Genomic DNA, 27,076 nt, shown 5'->3' with positions numbered 1-27,076 from the left:
CACGTAGACCCATTCAAATGAATGGGTCTATGCACATGTCAGTGTGTTTCCACGGACCGTGTGTCCATGGGCAAAACATGCTGACATGTCCATTTTTTGCCCTCTTCACAGACGGCAAAATGTCTTGCACACGTGCACACGGAGAACACATTTTGATGTCCTCCGTGTTACACGGACAGCTTCCGGGGAAGAAGCGCTACTATAAGCGTTGTTCCCTGGCGGCTGGTGCTGATGCCGGCTGTCAGCATTCTCCCTTGCTCTGCCGGCGAGAAGAGGACAATGATGAGCGTTAAATTAAAGTCTGAACGACAGCAGGTGGGGGCTTTTGGGACTGTTACCCCATCATCTGACACCTGCTGTTGCTAATAACAGTGACAAAAGGTACCGTGGATGGGGCATTCCACAGCCGCCACCTGCAATCATTCTGAAATAAATTAATGGAAAACCCGACGTGGGTTCCCCCCTATTTTATTAGCCAACCAGACAAAACTCACAGCTGTCAGCTTCAGCAAGGTTGGTTATCAAGAATAGAGGGGTCTCCATGCTGTTTTTTTTAATTATTTAAATAATTAATTTAAAAAAAGGCGTGTGGTCCTCCCCATTTTTGACAAACAGCCTTGCTAAAGCTCACAGCTGGGGGCTGCTATTCTCAGACTTGAAAGGGGCCATTGATATAGCCCCCAGCCTAAAAACAGCAGCCTGCAGCTGCCCAGAAAAGGCACATATATTGGATGCGCCTTTTCTGGTGCTTTGCCCGGCCCTTCCCACTTGCCCTGTAGCGATGGCAAATGGGGTAATATTTATGGGTTTGACATCACCTGAAAGGTGACATCAAGCCCACAGCTTAGTAATGGAGAGGCTTATATAAGACACCTATTCATTACTAATCCTATAGTTGTTATGTTAAATAAAGACACGGCCAGAATAAAGTCTTTTAATTAACTAAAACACAACACAGTTTTCCCATGTTATTATTTCTCCTAATCCAGGCGATGCCCTCGATCTCCTGTAATAAAAATAAAATAATAAACCAACAATATACCATATCTGTCTGTCGTCCTGTCCCACGTTGTAATCTAAGTCTGGGGGCTAAATAGTTTTTAACCAGGATGGTGCCAATATGCGACCGTCCCGACTGGAAACCACTGGTGAATGAGCTACAGAGAGTGCAGCATCATTCACCAGCGGTCTGGCCTGAACTGAGTTGACTTCTAAACCGTGGGAAATAGCCAGTGTTGATGTCACCTCTGGTGAATGATGCTGCGCTCTCTGTAGCTCATTCACCAGTGGTTTTCAGCCGGGATGGTCGCATATTGGCACCGTCCTGGTTGAAAACTATTTAGCCCCCAGATTTGGATTACAGCATGGAACAGAACGATGCACAGGTATGGTATATTGTTGGTTTATTATTTTAATTTTATTACAGGAGATCGAGGGCGTTGCATGGAATAGGAGAAATAATAAAATGGGAAAACTGTATTGTGTTTTATTTCATTAAAAGACTTTATTCTGGCCTTGTCTTTATTTAACATTACAACTATAGGATTAGTAATGGATAGGTGTGAAGAGAAATTTTCTGTGAAAAGACTTTCATGTATGTTTGCCTGGAAGCATTATATGAAAAGAAGGAGCCTGGTTAAAGTCTTACTATCTACCTCTCCCTGGAACAGTGTTATATAGCATTGTGCTTTGAAGCTGTTGCATCAACCAAATTTGAAGGATGCATGCTGATTGAAATCCCTTCAAAATTCCAAAGAAATCATGTTTACGTTTCCGTGCCTCCCTATACTGAGCGGCGGACAAACAACATTGATGGACCGTACGGGGAATATTGAGAGGGAATAAAACTGTAGTTGAGCAGAAGGACAGCTATTGAATTAAACTTCAGCACAGCACCTCAACTTAACTCTGATATACCAATTAAGGGGGACCAATATTGAAAAAGCACAATATCAGAACCAGGCAGCTGGGGATGGGGAAACACAGATTAACAGCATCAGTGAGTTGCTTCTCCAATTAACGTATGCGGAATTGAGTGCAGTAGTGGAACATGTAAAGGTGTCAGAAGAACAGATCTTTAAGGCACGCTCCCGCAGATATCTCTTAACAGCCATTAACAAACAGATGAGCTAGGAGAGAGAAGATGATTGACGTTATGGGGACATTCCTTCAGGAATGAACACAGTTCACTACCGAGCTGAGGGTGAAGAATGGAGGGGTGGTGTGTCCCATAAATGGGAACAACTTGTTATGCATTTTCTATGTTATGCATTTCATTACACTGTTGCTAGGGAGAAGCTCTGCCCTTTGAAGTTTGTCCCTTTTTCTCTCCTGTAGTGGATGATGTCATCCTTTGCTCCTCCCTTCTTTCTCATTATCAGTTTGCTGCAGCCATTTTGGATGTACATGTGTACTTCTCTGTTTGGGATTACTCTTTCCACCTGCTGCATTGTGCTTAAATACAAAATTTCAGAGAAAATAAACTCTGTTTCTCCTGGACTCTTATTACAAGTCAGTGTGGCTGAGTTGGAACTATCTGAGGACGCATTGCATGTGAGTACAACAAAAATATATTTATCTAAGGAATTGATAGCTAAGGATTTAGAGACTCAATCTGCCTTGAAGAGTCAGAATAGGTGGTGACAATCACTAAGAGTGGGGAACTCCTTCCACAGACAGAGCTACAGGAATTGAAAGAGTAAATAATAACTTTGTGGGCAGCCGTACAGGAATCTACCAAAATTTCAACTAACACAGATGAGGTCCCCAAAATGAACACAAACACCACCAACCTCCAGGATGGCTTTGGAGATGCAACTACTGCATCAGCACTACCTCAGGTGTGACCATCTTCAACAGGTGTTTAGAGAGATAGGGCATCAGCTACTTATTGCCGAGTGTGGAAGTCATAATATGAATTATTGTGAACAAGTGGATTCCTCAGTCAGTAAGGATAGCCTCATCAGCCTAATCGGTGAAAGGTGCTTTATTCAATGCAAGTTAGATGGACTCCTGGTGAAAGCACTGTTGGAGACAGGTGCCCAAGCTAGCATCCTAAGGAGGAGGTGCCATCTGCCACACACCTGCCTGCATCCATAGGACTGGTAGAAATCTGCAGCAAAGCTGTCAATCAGACCGAAATCCCTTTCGTAGGCTGGGTCGAAGTGACCTTTCATCTCAGGGCCACGAAGATCAATAACACCATTGACTTACTGGTTCCCTTTCTTGTCACCAGTGATTAGAAGGTGGCTGAAGAAGGAATTAAAACATAACTTTTAATAAATAATGATAAGAAATATATGAAACAAGTGTCACCAAAAAAGTGTCAATAAAAAGTACCACTAGGTATGTTCAAAATTAACGTACCATACATAGATAAGTACTATTAAGGATTTCTGTAAGGACACTGGCAGTAGTCCAGTGTTCCAACATTTAAAACCAAGGAACCTGGTTTACTGAAAAAAAGCATAAACCAGTGGCATTTACCAAGTACCCAAACAATTAAACAGGTGCCTTGGTTGCATTAATATTAGCAGTCAATCATATGCTGAAAAATCAATAATGAAAAAAGGGAGTACAAATAATTGGGAGAATATAAATATAATGGAACAATCTCACCAATTTGTCGAGGATAGGAGAACTGGAACCCCAGTGGTGCTTCTATGGAAAAGTCCGTTATCGCACGACTTCAGGAGACAATTCCCTGTCAATCCCTGCGGGGCTAATAATGATCTCAATCCCCGAACTCCTGCCCTTACAAGGACAGTCCACAGCTACCTCTACAATATAACAAGCCCTGCACTCTCCCTGTTAGAAGGTCCCAACGTGTTTCTTTGCAAGCAGGATCATCAGGGGACTAGCTTGCATGGGAGATAAAGTGCTTCAGTGCTAAAGATAGAGCTGCCACCCTCTATGCTGGACTGCATAGAGGATGGCAGCTCTATCTTTAGCACTGAAGCACTTTATCTCCCATGCAAGCTAGTCCCCTGATGATCCTGCTTGCAAAGAAACACGTTGGGACCTTCTAACAGGGAGAGTGCAGGGCTTGTTATATTGTAGGGGTAGCTGTGGACTGTCCTTGTAAAGGCAGGAGTTCGGGGATTGAGATCATTATTAGCCCCGCAGGGATTGACAGGGAATTGTCTCCTGAAGTCGTGCGATAACGGACTTTTCCATAGAAGCACCACTGGGGTTCCAGTTCTCCTATCCTCGACAAATTGGTGACATTGTTCCATTATATTTATATTCTCCCAATTATTTGTACCCCCTTTTTTCATTATTGATTTTTCAGCATATGATTGACTGCTAATATTAATGCAACCAAGGCACCTGTTTAATTGTTTGGGTGCTTGGTAAATGCCATTGGTTTATGCTTTTTTTCAGTAAACCAGGTTCCTTGGTTTTAAATGTTGGAACACTGGACTACTGCCAGTGTCCTTACAGAAATCCTTAATAGTACTTATCTATGTATGGTACGTTAATTTTGAACATACCTAGTGGTACTTTTTATTGACACTTTTTTGGTGACACTTGTTTCATATGTTTCTTATCATTATTTATTAAAAGTTATGTTTTAATTCCTACTTGAGCTATGTTCCCCAAATTTTGGTAGGATCATATGATTTATCATACAAAATTATCATTTATTGCTGTTTTCGCAAGGTGGCTGAAGAACCTATCCTTGGTTACAACATGATCAATGAGGTTATCAAGAAAAGCAAAATATTGACAGACATGGTGGATGCGGTAGCCACATCTGTTGCCATATCCAGCACCATGGTGGAAAAAGTGATTAGTGGGATAAAGTAAGCACAGAACACAGTGAATATAAAAGAACTAAAATTTTGTGTCCTACCACCAATTCTGCAAGCGGAATGGTGGGAGTGAGGCATGGTGTACAGGTGGAATGGGGAAGAAAACTCCAGAGGAGACTGTGATAAAAGATTCATCAGAACTTCCCGAGGGTCTCATCCAAGGTGAGGCTGTGCTTATGAATACTACTAGTGGCTTTGCCCGAGTGACAGTGCTGGCGATTAATACGATGAAGCATGAAGTTATACTGAACCCTAAAACTGTGTTAGGTCATGTCAAAACCATTAAAACTGTGTATTCAGCCAGTGTGCAGTCGTTCCAGATTCCTGCGGTGAATCCAATTTCCTAACCAAGGAGCAAGGTTTGTTCAGGGAAGAGACCAGCATGACCAACCACAGGACCCTGGGATTCCCCAGTACCCCTTGAATACCTGAGTGCTGAAGATTTAGCAGTAGCAAAAGAGATGTTGAGGAAAGAGTGTCATGCATTCTCAAAGGATGACTCTGATATAGGCTGTATCCCATCATTGCACCTGAAGATTAACTTGAAAGACATTACCTCAGTATCCAGAAGTTATATGTCTGTGCCCAAACCATTGCACCACGAAGTGAAAAAATACCTGCAAGATCTAATTAACAGAGTCTAACATAAGAAGTCATCCTGCTCCTGTCTTATTGTCTGGGTTAGGAAGAAGGGCAGAACCTTGAGGTTCTGTTGTGATTACAAGAAACTAAATAGGAAGTCAATCTATGATTATCACCTGCAAAGATTCAAGACATGCTGGATAGTTTGTCAGGAAGTACCTGGTTCTCTATCCTTGACCAGGGTAAGGCGTACTACCAAGGTTTTGTTGAAGGATTCAGTAGACCCTTGACAGCATTCGTTACACCTTAGGAATTGTATGAGTGGATCTCCATATACAGTCAGGAAAAAAAGTATTTAGTCAGTCACCAATTGTGCAAGTTTTCCCACTTAAATAGAAGAGAGAGGTCTGAAATTGACATCATAGGTAGGCCATAACTATGAGAGTAAAAATGAGAAAACAAATCCAGAAAATCACCTTGTCTGATTTGGCAAGATTAATTTTGCAAATTATGGCGGAAAATAAGTATTTGGTCATTAACAAAAGTTCATCTCAATATTTTGCTATATATCCTTGGCAATGTCAAGCGTTTTCTGTAAGTCTCCACAAAGTTGACAGACACTGATAGATAGAAATGGGCTATCTGTGAACGATTTACAGATTATCTCTATTACATTCAAGAGTTTGAAGTATACAACGACAACAACCCTTTGACCTATGACCTTACTACTGCCAAACTGAATGCTACGGGTCAGAGGTGGGTAGCTGAACTAGCTGACTTCTCTGTTAAGTAATTTTCTGTGGTGTCCGCCTCCTCTAAGGGGAATATACACTCTTTCAATCCCAGTGACTGCACATTGAGGTATCTCCATTATGGTTTATTGAAAAATGTTTTGAGGCTGCCGAACATTTCAGTGTCTTTTTATTAACTGCATCCAATAGGTGTCGTCTAATTCTAACCTTTAACTGGTTAGTAATATACCCAACATATTGGGTCCTACATGCCAAACCAATGATGGCATACACCAAATATGTGGTATTACAGATTATGAATTTCTTTATTTTATAAGATTTATTTATAACTGTTGAAATAAATTCATTGGTGTAATCAACATGATTACAACATATGCATGAACGATGTCCACATTTATAAAAACCTACCGAATGCAACCATGTTTTATCTTTGTTCATTTTACTATTACTAAATAAACTTGGGGACAAAACATCTCCCAAAGTAGGTGCTCTTCTGGCAGAGAATCTAATAGGGTGGATTCAGTAGCGTAGCTACCTTGGGGGGCAGAGAGGGGCAGAGGGGGCCATCACCCCTGGCCCCGCTCTCTGAAGGGGCCCACTGGGAGCTACGCTACTGTAACTGCATCGGCGTGGACAGCGCGCCAATACAGTTACATTCCGCAGCAGAGCAGGGAGAATCGATATCCCTGCTCTGCTGCCCGGCTTCTATGGGGCCCCTGAGCAGGCGGGGGGGCCCTGTGCCAGCAGTAGGCCCCTACCTGTCATCGCAGGTTCAGCTGTATCGGCCTCCTGCCAATACAGCTGACCGCATTGATGTGAGAGGGAGCAAATGCTCTTTCTCCCATCATCCCCCTGTCAGCGTTTGACGTCACTGACTCAGACACTGACAGCAGGCGAGATGACGTCACTGCCTGGCGCCTGCTGTCTGGAGATATGACAGAACTCGGAACAGCGCAGGAACCAGGAGGAAGAGAGTTGAATATTGGATTTATGTTTTTTTATGGAGGTGCATCATACTATAAAGTCTACCTAAGGGGGTGCATTATACTATAGGGTTACCTAAGGGGGTGCATTATACTATAAGGTCTACCTAATGAGCTGCATTACACTATAGAGTCTGCCTAAGGGGCTGCATTATACTGTAGAGTCTACCTAAGGGGCTGCAATATACTGTAGGGTTTACCTAAGGAGCTGCATTATGCTATAGAGTCTACCTAAGGGGCTGCATTATAATATAGAGTCTACTTAAGGGGCTGAATTATACTATAGGGTCTACCTAAGGGGCTGCATTATACTATAGGGTCTACCTAAGTGGCTGCATTATACTATAGAGTTTACCTTAGGGGCTGCCTTATACTATAGAGTCTACCTAAAGTGCTGCATTATACTATAGGGTCTACCTAAGGAGCTGCATTATACTATAGGGTCTACCTGAGGGGCTGCATTATACTATGGGGTCTAACTAAGGAGCTGCATTATATTATAGAGTCTACCTAAGGGGGTGCATTATGCTATAGAATCTATCTAAGGGGCTGCATTATACTATAGGGTCTACCTAAGGGGCTGCATTATACTATAGAGTATACCTAAGGGGCTGCATTATACTATAGAGTCTACCTAAGGGGCTGCATTATACTAAAGAGTCTACTTAAGGGGCTGGATTATACTATAGGGTCTACCTAAGGGGCTGCATTATACTATAGAGTCTACCTAATGGCTGCATTATACTATAGAGTCTACCTAAGGGGTCGCATTATATTACAATCTACCTAAGGGGGTGCATTATATTACAGTCTCCCTAAGAGGCTGCATTATATTACAGTCCACCTAAGGGGGTGCATTATACTATAGAGTCTACCTAAGGGGCTGCATTATATTACAATATACGAACAATTAGGTTGCTGGAAAAAATAGGACATGTTGAAATAAAAAATAAAAAATCCTAATCAAAGGTTGAATCAGATTACATTCGTTTGTCCGTAGGAGATCGAAGACTTTGCAAACATCTCTCCGGTGGGAGTCAATATCTGGAGAGTAGATGAGAATATCATCCAGATAGACTACGATCGAGGTGGAGAGCATATCCCGGAAGATGTCGTTCACAAAGTCTTGGAAAACGGCTGGGGCATTGCAGAGCCCGAAGGGCATCACCAGATATTCATAGTGCCCATCCCTGGTGTTAAAAGCCGTCTTCCATTCGTCCCCCTCACGGAGGCGAATCAGGTTGTAAGCACCCCGCAGATCTAATTTAGTAAATACCCTTGCTCCCCGAAGCCTATCGAAGAGCTCAGATATCAGGGGCAAAGGATACTTATTCTTAACGGTGATGGCGTTAAGACCCCTGTAATCTATGCATGGACGCAGTTCCCCATTCTTCTTCTGCACGAAGAAGAACCCAGCCCCAGCAGGTGACACTGACTTCCTGATGAACCCTCTTGCCAGATTCTCTTGAATGTACTGAGACATTGCCTCCGTCTCCGGGAGAGATAACGGATAGACTCGACCCCGGGGAGGCTCAGAACCAAGCAAGAGGTCAATGGGACAGTCATAGGGGCGGAAGGGTCTCCGCCGCCTTTTTGGAGAACACGTCCGCATAAGACCAATATTGCTTGGGAAGAGAGGATAGATCTGCGGGTACCTCTGTAGTAGCAACCTGAACGCACTCCCTCAGACACCTACCCCCACAAGATTCACCCCAACCCAAAATTCTGCCTGAGGACCACTCGATATGAGGAGAGTGGTACCATAGCCATGGTATCCCCAACAGGGCCTCATCTATTCCCTCAGGAATGACGAGCAGAGATATAATCTCCTGATGGGATGGCGACATGGACAGAGTAAAAGGGATGGTCTGGTGTGTTATCTGTGAGGGCAGTGTCGACCCATTCACCACTCGTACCGTTACTGGTTGAGCTAGCATAACCAGGGGTATTGCGTGACGTTGGGTGAAGGCTGAAGACATAAAATTGCCCTCCGCCCCAGAATCCACACAGAGCTCTACCGAGTGGGAGGATGAGCCTATAATAATTGTCCCCTTAAAGGACAATTTGGAGGCTGACTCTCTCCTCCTGTACCAGTTGTGATCTGTATTGTTTAAGATTATTCTACTTTTTTTAAATTATGTATACCCCTCCTCACATGTAAAGCGCCATGGAATAAATGGCGCTATAATAAATAATAATAATTAGTGATGAGCAAATTTGTTAAGAAAACGGTCGCCAAACATAAATACGGCACGAATATGGCACATTAGCATTCGTGATTGGAAACACGAGCAAAATGTAATAAACTTAGAAAAATTGGTAACATTCGGTAAAAAGTGCGGGAAAATATGTGCATTGCCACAAAAGTATTTTCAGCACTTTAGCAATGATAATGTTGGCGTATCATGAGCATTTGGCACGTGTTTGATGAGGGGAGGGAGTTTGCAGAGCTCAGAGGCACGGCATTCTTGTAAACAGTCATTTTTTTTCTCTAACTTTATGTGTGCACATTGCGGCTAGCCAGTTAGGGCGCAGGAAACACCCACAATGTCCTGACACAAGGGTTTCTGTAATTTGCTGCTGAAATCACATGTCCATACACCATATAAAGAGCAGACACCTTGTTTTAGCGCCATTTTGACACTGTAACAGTGCAGAGAGGCTGCTCCTGACGCTGGCACTGTTAGTAGCAATATTTTAGCTAGTTAGCTGGGCGGTTGTATATCAGTCATAGTGTAGCTAGCTAGTGTCCAGTGTGGTTGTTAAATTTACCTTCAAGCATTTTTTTGCCATTACTTAGGTCCACAGACAATGCCGGCAGGGCACATGTCCTACAAGTGTGTTGTGCACTGCTTCTATTGTGCTCCATGCATGAGTATAGCATTCTAAACAATATTTTTTTACTAGCTAAATGTGAAACAGCCTGCTGTATCCCACCTTGTCATTTAGTGCTGTGGTGACATGAAACTGTCTGCAGACCCAAGACACATTAAAAAAAATATAATTTTTCAGCTGCAAAAACTTAGGCAGCCCACTGTATCACACTTTGTCATTTTGTTGAGTTGAAATTAAGCTGTGGAGACCTGATTCAGAGACCACAAAAAACGTCTGTTCCTAGTGTCATACAGTAAGGGACCCGACATTCAAATTATTTTAAGCATAACTTATTCGTCATACAGGCCTCATCCACACTCAAAAAATTCTTTCTTCTGTGACTAACACAATACAGCATGCCATATTTCACCTTGGAATTTACTGCCGCTGAAATTCAGCTGTTTGCAGAGGTGGTGCAGAGTTTAAAATCTATTTTTTTGTTGCAAATACTGTGCTCCTAACACACTATATGAGCAACATGACTGGGAAAAAGCGAGGCCACGGTGGAAGGGGAATTAGGCTTGGTGTTCAAGGTGTAAGTGGGGTAGGTGGTAAAGTTTATGAAAGCACTAGTGAACCAACATCACGTCCAATGAAAAGACAACTGACAATGTTTGTTCCTGGACGGGCTACTCTACTACCTTTCTTTGTCAGACACACTGCGGTAGGCCTTGTTGATGAGGCCCAGAAAGAGCATGTGCTCGAGTGGATGACAAGAGCAGCTTTAAGTGACCTCTCCTCCTCTTCTTCCAGCTCAACATCACACCCAGTAAAGTCTACAAAGGTGGCACCTAAATTCCCCTTGTTTTTCCCCGCATCCCAACTCTCCAACCGTACAACTGACTGTATGGAACCACAGATGGGTGAGTCTGAAGCGCTGTTCACACATTCTATGCCATGGTCATCAGAAGTGTACTCAAAAGCTTCACGGAGTCAAGAGGAGGAAATCTGCACCAATGCACAATATTTTTTTAGCTTGATCCGGGGCAGGGCGACGTAGGGTCCGCACAGCATTCTGATTTCTGACCCTTGTCATCAGATGTTAATCCTGGGGGAGGTGATACTGATGAGACTCAGATATCTGAGACTTAAGGCCCCGTCTCACATAGCGATTTACCAACGATCACGACCAGCGATACGACCTGGCCGTGATCGTTGGTAAGTCGTTGTGTGGTCGCTGGGGAGCTGTCACACAGACAGCTCTCTCCAGTGACCAACGATCAGGGGAACGACTTCGGAATCGTTGAAACTGTCTTCAACGATGCCGAAGTCCCCCTGCAGCACCCGGGTAACCAGGGTAAACATCGGGTTACTAAGCGCAGGGCCGCGCTTAGTAACCCAATGTTTACCCTGGTTACCAAAAAAAACAAACAGTACATACTCGCCTTTCGGTGTCCGTCAGGTCCCTTGCCGTCTGCTTCCCGCTCTGAGTGCCGCCGTACAGTGAGAGCAGAGCGCAGCGGTGACGTCACTGCTGTGCTGCGCTCTCACTATACGGCGGCACTCAGAGCAGGAAGCAGACGGCAAGGGACCTGATGGACATCAGATGGTGAGTATGTAGTATTTGTTTTTTTTTTACATTTACGCTGGTAACCAGGGTGTAAACATCGGGTTACTAAGCGCGGCCCTGCGCTTAGTAACCCGATGTTTACCCTGGTTACCAGTGAAGACATCGCTGGATCGGTGTCACACACACCAATTCAGCGATGTCAGCGGGACCTCAACGACCAAAAAACGGTCCAGGCCATTCCGACACGACCAGCGATCTCACAGCAGGGGCCTGATCGCTGGTACGTGTCACACATAGCGAGATCGCTACTGAGGTCGCTGTTGCGTCACAAAACTAGTGACTCAGCAGCGATCTCGCTAGCGATCTCACTATGTGAGACGGGGCCTTTACGCGGACTGTACTGTCAGGCAGGAAGAGGAGGAGGGTGACTCAAAGGGAGAGGAATGTGATAACACAGAGGTTGATGATAATGAGATGTTAGATCCCAATTGGCGTGAACACAGAGGCACACAGTTGGGTAGGTCATCTGAGGAGGAAGACAGGATAATGTTGTGTCGTATGTCACAGACACGTACTGATGCAGCCATGATGAGCAATGCGTCCGTGGGTCTGCAGCTCGCAGGGGTGGCAAGCGTTGCCTAGCCTGGGCCTTTTTTGACACTGCAGAGGATGAGCCAACTTACATAATCTGCCAACTTTGCAAAATAAAACCTGAGTAGAGGTAAAAAGTGCAATAATTTAACAACTACATGTGTGAACCTTCTCGTGCAATCAACATGCGTTACTGCTCAAAAATGCAGACCAGCGGACCTCAACCACCATCAGCCGTCCCATCAATCGCATCTGCTGCTTCTTTCTCCTCCTCTGTTACTGTGCCAACTATTGAGAAGCAGGTCTTCGACCGCAGAACCTTGGTTTCTTTAACCACTCCAGTCACGCTGACTGATAGCCCACCGTCAGCTGTAATGGAAGCGGACATGCCTACTGTTTTTGACCGATCTCAGAGACCAAGCACACCATAACTTTCTCAATCCACCATAATATCTCCACCTGCACCGCTCTCACGGTTCAGCAGTTTGTCTGGTTCACCGTACTCCTCCCTCTCTCAGCACTGCAGCCAGCACACGGTTCCACAGTTGTGGTCACGCAAAAGATTGTTTCTCCTATGCATGACAAAGCTAAGAGGTTGAACTCCACCATCTCCAATCTGTTGGCCATGGAAATGCTGCCTTTCCACCTTGCAGATACAGACGGTTTCTGAAAGCTGATGGCCATTGCAGTCCCCCAGTACCAACTGCCCAGTCGCCTTTACTTGTCTAAGAAAGCTGTGACTGCGCTACAACAGCATGTTGCAGACAACATCACCTGTTCCTTGACTAAATCTCTGCCGGGGTGCATTTCACCGCAGACAAAAGACTAAGGGAGTTACATCTCACTGACTGGGTGACTCTGGTGACTGTGAGGGCCGGCGCTGCTCCACAAGTCTTGGAATCCCCAAGGCTTGTAGGACAAACCTCTACATTTAACACTTCCTCCACTACTTCTGCCTCCTCCTCGAGGGCCTCCACCTGCAACCTCAACCTCTGCCTTAATGAGACATATGTTCCAACAGTGCAGAGCGCATCCCCACCACCTCTGTACTGCGCAGCCAGGGCTAACCGCAGTCAGGCAGTATTAAAATTGATATGCCTTGGAGATCGCAGTCATACAGCTGAAGAGTTGTGGACAGCTCTGTAGGCTGAGTTTGATCAATGGTTGTCTCCACTGAACCTGCATCCAGGGAAGGCCGTGTCCAATAATGGTGAAAACCTGGTGGCGGCCATACAGCGAGGCAAGCTCACACACGTGCCTTTGATGGCTCACATCCTCAACCGGGTGGTACAGCGTTTTCTCCACCACTATCCTGGCCAGGATGAGCTGCTCCAGAAAGCACATAAGCTGTGTGCTCATTTACAACATTCGCTCCACTCAAGTCATCGAATTGCATCAATACAGAGGTCTTTCTCAATGCCAGTTAATATGTGATGTGCCCTCATTTTTTAAAATATGAATACTCCAGGCTGGGGTTTCATCTTCTGGATATAATACTATTTCTACTGTGATAGAATTGATGCCACGTCTGTGATGTAAGGACCTCATTTGTATAAATGTGAACACTCCTGGTTGGGTGGCCATCTGCTGGATTGGGCATAGTGGAAGACCTGTCAGTCCCTATTATACTGTTTCTACTTTGGTGAAATTGATGCCACTTTGGTTGTGTGAGCCAAAAATTTTTGGAAATGTGAACACTCCTGGTTGGGTATCCATCTGCTGGATTGGGTGTAGTGGAAGACCTGTTGATCCCTATTATACTATCTATACTGTGGTGAAATTGATGCCACTTTGGTATTGTCTGCCAATAATTTTTGGAAATGTGAACACTCCTGGTTGGGTGTCCATCTGCTGGATTGGGCGTAGTGAAAGACCTGTCAGTCCCTATTATACTATTTCTACTATGGTGAAATTGATGCAGTAGGCCTCCAAGACCGTCAGGCCTTCACTTCCTTGGACTCAACTATCCATGTTACTATCCTTAAATTTTTCTGACAATGATAATCTTCAAAACTTATATTTGTGCCACCTGAGTGTGGCTCAGCATGAAAGCAGGTAGAGGTGTTGCATGTGGTATCAGGGCCCCCAGCAAAGGAGGCCTACACTGATCCCTCACCCACCTCATCTAACTGTGACGTTCAATTGAAAGCTGTAAATGCTGTCCCAGACCCCGATAACTCATGCCTGGCTGCTTGCTGCAGTGCCATGCTAACATTTGTCCTGTGGGTGAATTGAGGCCACTTTTCTGGTGTCTGTACCTCATTTGAGGTGTTTTGGCAACATATGGGGCCGTTATAAGGTGTTGGGCATGCATTTGTTTTTGCCTCCCTTTGACATGAATGGCAATCGGATATGTTCGGTTAATATTCGACTAAATAATCGGCGAATATTGCAAATTCGGCGATCATAATCTGAACCAAACATTGAAATATTCGCTCATCTCTAACGGTAATTCCAATCCATTAGATATGTTATTACAATTTATGCCCTTCATGTTTTTCTTTTCTTTTTTATGTAAATTTTGGCATTTGTGAAGGATTAGATCACAGGATTTAGACAGGATGTGTTTAAGGTTGAAATTTGATCATAGTGGCATGCAAGGACTAAGAACCTCAAGGTTCGAAATGCGTTTTCCCATTAACTCTCCCTACCTAGGAGGTTGTGACAATTATGCTGCATGCAAGATTTTAAAGCAATTTTTTCAATAAAGAGGTCTAATTTTTACGGAATCATATGAGCTGGATTTTTCCTGATTGATCGACTGTATAAAAAGTGTTGCATGCCTACAATTGTACCAAGACTGAAGCAAAAGGTTATTCACCATTCTTCCTGTAGTTTGATCAATCTCCAAGACAACCCATTGATATAATGTTCCATAGCCAAGTTTCTGATACTAAGAAGACGTACCCTGAATATGTTTGGATAAGGAAAGAACGTATGATGGAAGTGTAAAACATAGCGTCAAAAGTGATGACAGAAGGGCAAAACAAGAGCAAAGAATACTACGATCGGAAATGTCATGGAGCGCAAATGACACCTAGAAGTGAAGTGTTAGTCAAGAATTTACATGAGAAAGGTGGTCCAGGAAAACTTTGTTCATACTGGGAAGACAAGGTGTGTGTGATCATAAAGAGGAAGTCCGACGACAGCCCAGTTTATGTAATCAGACTGGAAACGGGAGGCAATAAAAGAAGAATAGTACATTGGAATTTGCAACTATCCTGTGATGATTACCTCCAACCACAGCAACACATCCAACCGAGGTTCATCTCCGACCTGAAACTGAATTTTAACCTGCATTATCTGATGCATCTATTGATTTAAAAATGCTTGCGAAACTACTTAAACCAAGATATAGTGGGATCATACCACATTGGAAAATGATATTAAAAAAGATATGATCCCCAGAGATCTAAGCTCTGCGCTGTGGATTCATGTTTTTAATTTTTTTTAAATAAATACAGGAATTTTAGGAGCTGGAAATTTCCTGTTTACACATGTGTGGTCACACGATTTCCCAGATCCTGCACACCTAGAACTGAGGAGATGAGCTGGTTTCTGATCTTCTTTTTCTCTCACTATTTAGAATAAGGTTGTGCTGTTATTGATGTTTTAAAATTGAATGCAAACTAATTATATCTAACATGGATGAACGGTTACATGACTTTTATTACTTTTCTCAAAATAATGGTGGGAACAGTCGTCAGTTAAGGCTTCTTTTATACATGCCGGGTGTTTTTGCGGGTCTTTTTTGTGGGCCATATCGCTGCAATTTTCACAGTCTGCCGCAATAACGGACCGCAAAAACTTGCGGATCGCCGTTTTTTTGGGTTTCCAATACTATGGAAATAGTATTGAAAAGGAAAATACAGCATTCCACAAAACCGGAAGTCACGGTGCACCGCAAAAACAAGCTTCTGTAGTTTTTGTGGCCCAATTGATTTTCAATAGGGGCCGTGTCCGTAAGCCATGAAAAAGATCGAGCAGGCTCGATCTTTTTTCACGGTTGTAAATACAGCCCTCACGGCCATACGGCGCACCCCGAAATTATTGCGGCCTGTTTTTGTGGTCCCATAGAAATCTATTGGGGACACAAAAACGGGCAGCAAAACCCCGGTATGGAAATATATATATGCATAAATATATATATATATATATATATATATATATATATATATATATATTGTGACAGTCACTGGCAATGTAATAGAGGGGAGATATGTTTCACTACACCTAATAGCGTTAGTGATATAAAATCCATAAAATCCAGAGTTTTATTTTCTCCAACACAGTAAGTGTTATGAGGGGTAAGTTATGTTATGAGCTGCTTTTTAGGGGGACATTCATAGAGTGGATGGGAGAGTGTCCCCCCATATCTCCCCCTACAGAGCTAGCACTACTGTATGCTGAAAGGACCTTGGTGAGGTCACATTCATGTGATCGGTCATGTGGTTGAAGAGTCACATGGTCTGAGGCTTAAATGGCTGAAGGGAAAAACTCTCAGTGTTCGGTGTGTGTGCCTGGAGAAGAAGCACTCCAGGAAAGTGCTGTACGGACTTGAGAAACTGAACAGTGGGTGTTCAGACAGCCGTGGGCGGGAGGGACCCCACTCACAGAAGGACTGTGTTTGTTCTGCCACCATTTTATTTTGCTTTCCTGTTTTGCCCAGGGGGCTGTATTTTCTTCACCACACCTGGGTTTATGCTGCCTACAATACACCCAAGGAAGTTTATAATGATGCAGTGTACCCGTGTCTACCACTGTGTATAGCCAAGTGAGCTCTACCACTCTACCACAATATATAGATAGATAGATAGATAGATAGATAGATAGATAGATAGATAGATAGATAGATAGATAGATAGCTCTGGCAAAAATTAAGAGACCGCTGCAAAATGTTCAGTTTCTCTGATTTTTCTCTTTATAGGTATATTTTTGAGTAAAATGTAAATTGTTCTTTTAATCTATAAACTTTTGACAACATTTCTCCAAATTTCCAAGCAATAAATTTTGTATTTTTTTTTCTGAAAAGGAGAAATGGTCAAAATGAAAAAAAGCAGTGCTTTCAGACCTAAAAAAATGCAAAGAAAACAAGTTCATAATAATATAGAAACAGAGTTTTAACTCAGGAAGAGTTCAGAAACCAATATTTTATGGAATAACCACGATTTTTAATCACAACTTTCATGCTACTTTTTTGTTTGATGGCTTGTGACTATCTATCATCCTCTTGAATACATTCCAGAGGTTTTCAATGGGGTTCAGGTCTGGAAATTGGGCTGCCCATGACAGGGTTTTAATGTGCCGGTCTCTTAATTTTCGCCAGAGCTGTATATATATATATACTAGCCCACCCTGCATTGTTAGTAACCGGAAGCAACCCCTTTTGAAAGTATCACAACTTGTAAATGCTTTTTGTAGCCAGACAGGAGTCTTTCAATTTTTATTTGAGGGTTTTTCATCCACTCTTCCTCAAAAAATTCTTCCAGTTCCTTGAGATTCCTGGGTCGTCTTGCATGCACTGCTATTTTAAGGTCTAGCCACAGATTTTCAATGATGTTCAGATCAGGGGATTGTAAGGTCTATTGTAAATCCTTCAGTTTGCGCCTTTTGAAGTAATCTAATGTGGATTTTGTTGTGGATTTTGGATTATTATCCATTTGTAGAAGCCATTGTCTTTTCAACTTCAGCTTTTTTATAGATGATGTTATGTTTGCATCAAGAATTAGTTGAAATTTCATTGAATCTGTATTTCCCTCTACCCGTGACATGTTCCACGTGCCATTGGCTGCAACACAACCCCAAAGCATGATTGATCCACCCCCATGCTTAATGGTTGTCGAGATGTTGTTTTCCTGAAATTCTGTGCCTTTTTTCTCCACACATACCTTTGATCATTGTGGAGAAAGAGTTCTATTTTAACCTCATTGGTCTACATGACTTGTTCCCAAACTGCATAGTTCCTCTCCAGAGAGAAAGAGGACTTGAACTCTAGTACTACCTATTGGAAGTAGCAGTTCTGCAAGTCAATATTGACCCTTTTACGAGCCTTGCAATATTACTTAAGATTAAAGCCAAATCAGAATCAGAATCTCAATTTGCAGACAGTGTTTTGTTTTCTTTAAACCATTGAGGTTAGTTATAAACAAGTCAATATAAGCTCATCAACTTAAACGTTGTTGTTTCAACTTCTCTTCATCATGGATCATATTTATTCTAGTATAACAAACCAAAGGTATACTCAGAAAAGACATCCTACAATGTCCAGGAAAAAAAGAACCTATTGCTAAACATCAATTAACTCACTGATATTTGATTAGGTGTCGCCATTTTTTAAACTTTCAAATGCCCTCTGTATTAGAACCACCACCGCTTTTGCTGTCTCTTGGCATTCTGGCATCACCACTTCGCTCCTTTTGGGGAGCAGCCAGGAGGAATTGGGAAGGAGATCCTAGAAGCTGTGGATATGGGAGTCAAGCTTCAATTCTCTTAGATCGATGATACTGTGTCAAAAATGGATTTAGTATTGACATACTGTAGCTGAACATAAGATGCATTTTTCGCTGCGATATTTAGGCAACATGGTGTTTTATGATATCCTGAAGATTTATAAGTCTGAGATAATATGCCTGCATGAGTTCAGGAGGGAGGGCAGGTATGGGCTGGTGCTGTCTTTTATGGCTGCTTCCCAGAATTTGTTTACTGCTCTGAAAAATGGAGTTGCAAAACCTTTGCTGGAAGGTCTTACCTTTACTGTGCTTTACTCCAATGGAGATGTCCCACTTGTAGTTTTTGTGCACAACCCTTTCATTTACCTGGATGACATTACTTTATTTTTAAAGAGACACTACTTTTATGTTCAGTACTCTCACAGGGTCCTGAATCAAGAAGGGCTCTAGACCGGGAAGAACACATTTTTTGATAGATTTGGTATGGATTCCCAAAGCCCAGGAGGCATCCATTACCCCCTATGATTTTTTCAGTTGGAAAGAATAGTGTTTTTTGTTTTTCCCGGCTGCCCCAATGTACTGCAGGAGGTGTAAGAATTTCGATCATACCCGGGATTGTTGTGGAGAGATGCCAACTTGCAGGAATTGCAATGGTTCTGGCCATAAGGCAAAAGACTGTGCAAATCATAGAACGATACAGTTGGAAGGGACCTCCTGGGTCATCTGGTCCACCCCCTGTTCAAAGCAGGATTCATTAAATCATCCCAGACAGATGTCTGTCCAGCCTCTGTTTGAAGACTTCCATTGAAGGAGAACTCACCACCTCTCGTGGCAGCCTGTTCCACTCATTGATCACCCTAACTGTCAAAAAGTTTTTTCTAATATCTAATCTGTGTCTCCTCCCATTCAGTTTCATCCCATTGCTTTTAGTCTTTCCTTGTGCAGATTAGAATAAAGATGATCCTTCTACAATGTGACAGCCCTTGAGATATTTGTAGACAGCTATTAAGTCTCCTCTCAGTCTTCTTTTTTGCAAGCTAAACATCATAAATCCTAAATCATGTTATGTGTAATACTTGTGGTGAAGAGGGCCATCATAAGTATCGGGATTGTAAGGCCAGGAGCAGTCCTAGGTCTTATGCTGAAGTCTCAGGTGGGGTGCCTGTGCCCCCTGTTGCTGTTGTGGACATTCCACAGGTTACAGTCTCATATCTTAATGAGGAACCTGAGCTTCCTGAAATCATGGATGCACATGAGGAGGTCCTGCCCCAAACTGAATCTCCCAGCCCAGAGGCCGTACATTTGGAATTTGCTGAACTTGAGTGTGAGCTTCCTCATCAGACTGATGTCTGCGGGGAGGGGAGTTGGATGTTCTCTTGGTAAGTCCCCCAGTGTATCTTGGATAGCTACTGAGAAAGAGTTGGCCAGTTTTGGAGGTCAAGGTGACTTCACTTCAGGGAAGTCCTCCAAGGACGAGGAGCCCGGAACTTCCTGTAAGAAGCCCAGAATAGATTGGGCAGATGCAAATCCAGGAATGCAATCGTCCTAGATTATATCAAACTGATAAATGCTGATATCCTCTGTCTTCAGGAATATGGGATTGTAGACTCTCCAAGTGATAAGTATTGGCCTCATGGACAGCATGTCTGGTCCAGCTCATGTCTTAATAGAAATGAAGGTTTAGGAATATTATTGGGTAATAGGGAGATTAGTTTAGATAACTACATGGTGGTAGAGGTGATTAAATGAATAATTGCATATGTTACCTAGAGCGGGAGGTGGGTTTGAATTATTAATGTGTACTGTCCACCAGGGAAGGACAAAAAAAGCAGCAGCTGGCTCTTGTAAAAAACTAAAGTTTTTTTCTCTAGGGCAAAATGTCCAGTTTTAGTTGGGGACTTTAATTGCACCACAGAGGGGAATTATGACATATAGTGGGGGAAATAAGTATTTTATCTTTGCTGATTTTGTAAGTTTGCCCACTGACAAAAACATGAACAGTCTATTTTTTAAGAGTAGGTTAATTTTAACATTAAGAGATACAATATCCAAAAATAAAATCCAGAAAATCACATTGTATAAATTATATAAATTTATTTGCATTTTGCAGTGAGATATAAGTATTTGATCCCTCTGGCAAACAAGACTTATAATTGGTGGTAAAACCCTTGTTGGCAAGCACAGCAGTCAGATGTTTTTTGTAGTTGATGATGAGGTTTGCGCACATGTCAGGGGGAATTTTGGTCCACTTCTCTTTGCAGATCATCTCTAAATCATTAAGATTTTGAGGCTGTCACTTGGCAATTCGGAGCTTCAACTCCCTCCATAAGTTTTCTATAGGATTAAGGTCTGGAGACTGGCTAGGCCATTCCATGACCTTAATGTGCCTCTTTTTGAGCCACTCCTTTGTTGCCTTGGCTGTATGTTTTGGGTCATTGTCTTGCTGGAAGACCCAGCTACGACCCATTTGTAATGTTCTGGAGGGAAGGAGGTTGTTTCTTAGTATTTTACGGTACATGGCTCCATCCATTCTCCCAATGATGCAGTGAAGTAGTCCTGTGCACTTAGCAGAGAAACACCCCCAAAACATAATGTTTCCACCTAGCCTAGTGGCTTACATTTTTATAGGTTAATCCTTGATATTCCTAAATTCTCCAGAAAAAAAGAAAAGAAGATAGTAAAAATTTAAATTAAACTGGAACTTACCTGCCAAAACTCCTCCAATTTCGAAGCTCCACCACTCGATGCATAACATTAGCATACTGGGCATAGCCAAATTCATGAATGGTCCCCATTCCTGAAGACAATCTTTGGACCACCCTGAATAGTTAACAATAACAACAATTTTTCATTTTGTTTTCTCTTTACAATCGAAGGACAAATTCACATATTCGTGATACACGGACTGTTCTCGGATCAGTTAGCTTGACAGGAGACAGTCGGGCCAGGTATTACGATCAAAGCATATTCCGTGATTCATGGATGGGCAAATTCAGTGTGTAGACAAATAATGCATAACCAAAACTGTGGAAATCTCAGTGTTTAATAGGTTGAGTAAAGCCCCCGTCTCACTAAGCTAGATCGCTAGCGAGATCGCTGCTGAGTCACAAGTTTTGTGACGCAACAGCGACCTCAGTAGCGATCTCGCTATGTGTGACACGTAGCAGCGACCAGGCCCCTGCTGTGAGATCGCTGGTCGTGTCGGAATGGCCTGGACCTTTTTTTGATCGTTGAGGTCCCGCTGGGTAGCACACATTGCTGTGTTTGACACCTTACCAACGACCTCGTTGACGACTCAGACACTGAATCGTCATAATAGCTCCCATGTGACATCGTTGTACAGGTCGCTACAGGTCGCTGGTGAGATGTCAAACAGTAAGATCGCAGCTGCGATCGTTGGAGATCTCACTGTTTGACATCTCACCAGCGACCACATAGCGACGCAGCAACGATCCCTGACAGGTCGTATCGTTGTCGGGATCGCTTTAGCGTCGCTAAGTGAGACGGGGCCTTTAATCACTGTTATAACAGTTTGTGTATTCCTAGAAAGGCTTCCATTATTTTACTGAACTTTTAAAGTTCTCACCTCAGCCTTTTAAAGTGTATCAATACTTCGCATTGTACATTGTAATTTTAGGTTTCTTTTTGAATGTTCAAACAAGGAAACCTAATTTAAGACACATATTAAATATTGCTTTAGGATGAGGTTTAAAAATGAATTAGAGGTTAGGAATTGCAAATTGATTATTTTTCTGTAATAGCATCTAATTTGAGAAAGCAGCAGCCCTGGTAGGTTAAAAACAAAACAAGCTTAAATTGCTGAAAAGTTGGCACTCTAGGATAGTGGCACATTGAAAATCACAGACCTTATCAGTTCACTCTACTACAAATTTTATTTTAGAGATGTGGCTATAATATTGACCATTTTTTAGATATTAGTAATAAACTTTTGGGAGTGAATTTATTGTTTTGCAATTTGAGATGATAAGATCTTAGGAAGTTCAAATTTGTTGGCTTTACTGGATCCCCCCCAAAATTGATTTGTGGTGCATACATTTGCGCAAATCTCAATACTGCAAAGCTTGTTATTGCTCATTGGATATACATTAGGGAGATAAGATAGAGGCAATCAATCTGGGCATAAGGGTACCGTCACACATTGAAATTTTCATCGCTGCGACGGCACGATTCGTGACGTCGCAGCGTCGTATAATCATCGCTCCAGCGTCGTAGACTGCGGTCACACTTTGCAATCACGGCGCTGGAGCGATGCCGAAGTCCCCGGGTAACCAGGGTAAACATCGGGTAACTAAGCGCAGGGCCGCGCTTAGTAACCCGATGTTTACCCTGGTTACCAGCGTAAACGTAAAAAAACAAACCGTACATACTCACCCGTCGGTGTCCTTCAGGTCCCTTGCAGTCTGCTTCCTGCTCTGAGTGCAGCCGTACAGTGAGAGCAGAGCACAGCACCGCTGCGCTCTGCTCTCACTTTCCGGCCGGCACTCAGAGCAGGAAGCAGACGGCAAGGGACCTGAAGGACACCGACGGGTGAGTATGTATGGTTTGTTTTTTTACGTTTACGCTTGTAACCAGGGTAAACATCGGGTTACTAAGCGCGGCCCTGCGCTTAGTTACCCGATGTTTACCCTGGTTACAAGCGAAGACATCGCTGGATCGCTGTCACACACAACGATCCAGCGATGTCAGCGGGTGATCAAGCGATGAAAGAAAGTTCCAAACGATCTGCTACGACGTACGATTCTCAGCAGGGTGTCTGATCGCAGTAGCGTGTCAGACACAGCGATATCGTAACGATATCGCTAGAACGTCACGAATCGTAACGTCGTAGCGATGGAAATTTCAATGTGTGACGGTACCCTAAGAGCTTACACTCTCTAGGAGAGAGCGAGTGGACCCCTCTCACCATATGAGCTTACACTCTATAGAGGAGAGATGGACAACCTCAATAATAAGAGCTTACACTCTACAGGAGATAGAGAGGACCTTCCTGATCATATGAGCTTATATTTTACAGGTGAGAGAGTATTTCCCAGTGATTGTGGAGATGGAAAATGACAAACTGTGCTCCACTGGGAACCACTGATCTGTTATGGCCAGATACTGACCAACACTGTACAAGCTGTCATAGCTGCAGGGCATTAATGGAAGCCTGCACAGCACTGCAAACAATGCTTTCCCATTCTGTGATGCTTAAGAAGTGCAGGTAAAGGTGCAGGGCAAGTTTTCTTGTTTGTTTGCGAAGTGCTAACAGAATCTCAGAATGTTCAAACTCGCATGAAACCACACATTTCAGTAACTTCTACTCGAACTCAATCCTTTGGGGATTGATATGCTCATCTCTAATTCCAATTACAAAGAAAGTGATTGACTCAAAGGTTAGTAAAGACACAGGTTTTCAAAAAGATCTCTTGTCAGCAATTCTAAACCTACCTCCCCATGTTTGGACATGTAGTTTTTTCACAAATATATATATAAAAAGAGAAATGGCCATTGCCCACTGGGATATTGTATTGGCCCAAGCTGAACCCCTAGAGAAAAGAGCAAATTAATTTAAAGTATTGCATACACATACGTAAAATATTTTAATATATTTCATCAACATCTGCATGGAGTGTGCATTCTTCCTATGTTTGTGTAGATTTCCTCTGGGTACTATCCTTTTTCTCTATGTTCCAAATTCATAATTCAAATGGGGATAGTGATGATTAAAGGGAACCTGTCACCCCCCCAGACGTTAGTAACTAAAAGAGCTATCTTGTGCAGCACAAATGCTGCATTCTGACAAGGTGGCTCTTTTAGTTATTGTTCTTTGCCCTTCAGATATAATCGCTTTTTAAATTTGTCCCTCATACCTTCAACTCGCCACGTGGGCAAGTCTTTCCCCCCTAATCCAGACGCACCACATCCATCACTCTGCGAGCCGGGCGCCGCCTCCTCGGCGTTATTCAATTCTCCAGGCGCCTGCGCTGTCATATTCTGCCTTGGGTATGCGCCGTTGGCGCTGCCCGACCACTGACATCACTTGATGTTTTGCTTACTGCGCCTGCACACACGTGCGGCCCGAGATCCTGCCCAGCAGTGTGAATAAATCATAAGAGACTGCGGGGCGGGATCTCGGGCTCGCAGAGTGACGGATGTGGTGCGTCTGGATTAGGGGGGATTTGAAGGTATGAGGGACAAATTTAAAAAACGATTATTTCTGCAGTGCAACGAACAATAACTGAAAGAGCCACCTTGTCAGAATGCAGCATTACTGCTTTCACAAGATGGCTCTTTTAGTTACTAACGCCTGGGGGGTGACAGGTTCCCTTTAAGTATGTAAAGCCCTTCATAATATGTTGATTCTATATAGGCAAACCTTATAAACTATCCTATCTTTCTATTTATTTTTCAGCTCCTTTTTGTTTAGTTGAATACGTCATTGTACCCTTTCTACACTTTGTCCTAAATGCACCACAGACTCTTGCCTGTGCTATTCAGACTCATAATTTTACATTTCGAAAAGTTATTTGTCATTGAAATTGAAAGTATAAAGATTAATAACTTACTCTATTCCCATCTTCAGACCATACATTAGGATTGCATTGACCACAGCATTAATGACATTTACTAATAAACCAGTGAAAACCTGAGGCCATATTATATTCTAAAAAGGAAGTAGAAAATATATCTTAATTAGTTGCTGATAAGAATCAAATAAGGCAGGGTACATGCTGAGATTGGCTTATATGGTGGTGCTTGAAAGTTTGTAAAACTTTCAGAATTTTCCAAATTTTTGCATAAATTTAACCTAAAACTACAACAGATGTTTGCAAAGTCAAAGTGGGCTTTTTAGAAATATATTAACAGGCTGGAGAACATGGTGACAACTGCTTATAAGGGTATATGCACACAGTATCTTTTAGACTCAGATTTTTTTTTACAGTAGATTGAGCTCAGGAAATTTCTGGTGATGTTTTTCCTGAACAGTATTTTTTTTTATATCTTAGGCCCCTTTCACACATCAGTTCTTTGCTATCAGTCGCAATCCGTTGAATTTTGAAAAAAACGGACGGCGAGTGATGCCGCTGGATCCGTTTTTTTCTCATAGACTTGTATTATCGACGGATTGCGACAGATGGCCTCACGTTTCATCTGTCGATTCAGCAAAAATTGCTTGTCCAGTGGCCGGAGACAACGGACAAAGTAACGTTTTTTGTGTCCGTTGAAAAAACGGACATGGACGGATCCATCGCCGTCCGTCGTTTGCTGGAATGGAAGCCTATGGGCGCCGGATCCATCAAATGATGGACTCCGGAGACGGATTCTGTTTTTTTTAACTGAGTATGCTCCAATTTTTTTAGGATCCAAGTAGCCAGATCTGCTAGTCGGATCCGTCGAAAAAACGACCCCCTGTCAGCATCTGATGACGCCGACACTGACAGCGAGCGCAATGACGTCACTACCCGGCACCCACTGTCAGATGAGCGGGAGCTCGGAGCACCGCGGGAACAAGGAGGAAGAGAGGTGAGTATTGTGGTGCAGTGACCAATGTTACAGCCAGGGGGCGCTGTGTGTGCGCTTCAAGATGCGTTTGGAGGCATAATGGTGATGAGAGAAAGTCCAGCAGGATTATAAATGGCCGGTATGTGTGTCGCAGAGGAGGTCACTCTGCGCTGTCAGTCTGAAGTTAAGTTGGTGTGCTGGGACCTGTAGTCCCACGTGTGATTGTGTAGTTCTAATGGGAGATTGGCAGGGCTAGTTATGAGAGATGGGAGGGTCAGACTAGCCACACACACCCACACTCCCACCCAGGGGAGTGGTTACAGGTATGTAATGTGACCAGGGTGTGGGTCACATGGTTCCTGTGCAAGGTCCTGGACGGTCGGTGTTGGAAGCTCCTGTGAGTGGAGTCTTCCTGGAAGCACCTGAGACCGTGGACTTAGTGGACGAGGTGTTGGATTGTCCTGGTATGGACTGGAGTCCTGCAAGCACCTGATAACAGTGTGAGTCCAGGAATGGTCAGGTGCCCTGGTCACAAGGACGGTGATCCCAGTGAGGCAGCTTTCCCCTGTGTACCAGCACTGGCAGGAGTCAGTATATGAAGCCGGAGCTCCTGTAAGGTAACAAGGGGTTACGGTCAGACACGGATCTGCCATTGGAACAGACTATCGATGGTTAATGTGTTCCGTTGATGTAAATAATGAACTGTTTGTGTTATGGTTTATGACATTTAATAAACTGGAATAGACTGTTTAAGTGGAGAAATCGTGCCTGAGTGCTTAAATTCCATGCCAAGCAAGTGTTCCCAACACACTCAGGTAGCGTTTCACCCAGGGCCGGACTGGGAATAAAATTCAGCCCTGGCATTTGAAGTTACACAGGCCCACTTGTCACATGGTGACTGTATAATATCTTTGTAGACTTGTAGGCAGGGCCGGTTTTAGGCAAAGTGGGGCTCTAGGCAAAGATTAAAATGTGACCCCAAATGCTAACATATTGCACATCACACAGAAGCATT

General features: G+C 43.2%; 1 protein-coding gene across 6 annotated transcripts in view; it reads right to left on the bottom strand.

The window, feature by feature from the left end:
• The window catches only part of LOC143816127 (multidrug and toxin extrusion protein 2-like), a 372,861-nt gene that overhangs the window by 141,692 nt on the left and 204,093 nt on the right, over window positions 1-27,076 (bottom strand). For all 6 annotated transcript variants that reach the window (XM_077296137.1, XM_077296136.1, XM_077296138.1 and 3 more), the window contains 3 exons: window positions 25,125-25,222; window positions 24,007-24,104; window positions 21,262-21,375 (listed from right to left, as the gene is read on the bottom strand). In XM_077296137.1, coding sequence (XP_077152252.1) covers window positions 21,262-21,375; window positions 24,007-24,104; window positions 25,125-25,222 — 310 coding nt within the window. The remainder of the gene's footprint in view (window positions 1-21,261; window positions 21,376-24,006; window positions 24,105-25,124; window positions 25,223-27,076) is intronic.

Source organism: Ranitomeya variabilis, chromosome 3, assembly GCF_051348905.1.
Source record: "Ranitomeya variabilis isolate aRanVar5 chromosome 3, aRanVar5.hap1, whole genome shotgun sequence".
Classification (NCBI taxonomy): Eukaryota; Metazoa; Chordata; class Amphibia; order Anura; family Dendrobatidae; genus Ranitomeya; species Ranitomeya variabilis.
The sequence above is the reverse complement of the archived record's forward strand: the minus strand, read 5'-3'. Positions and strand labels throughout refer to the sequence as shown.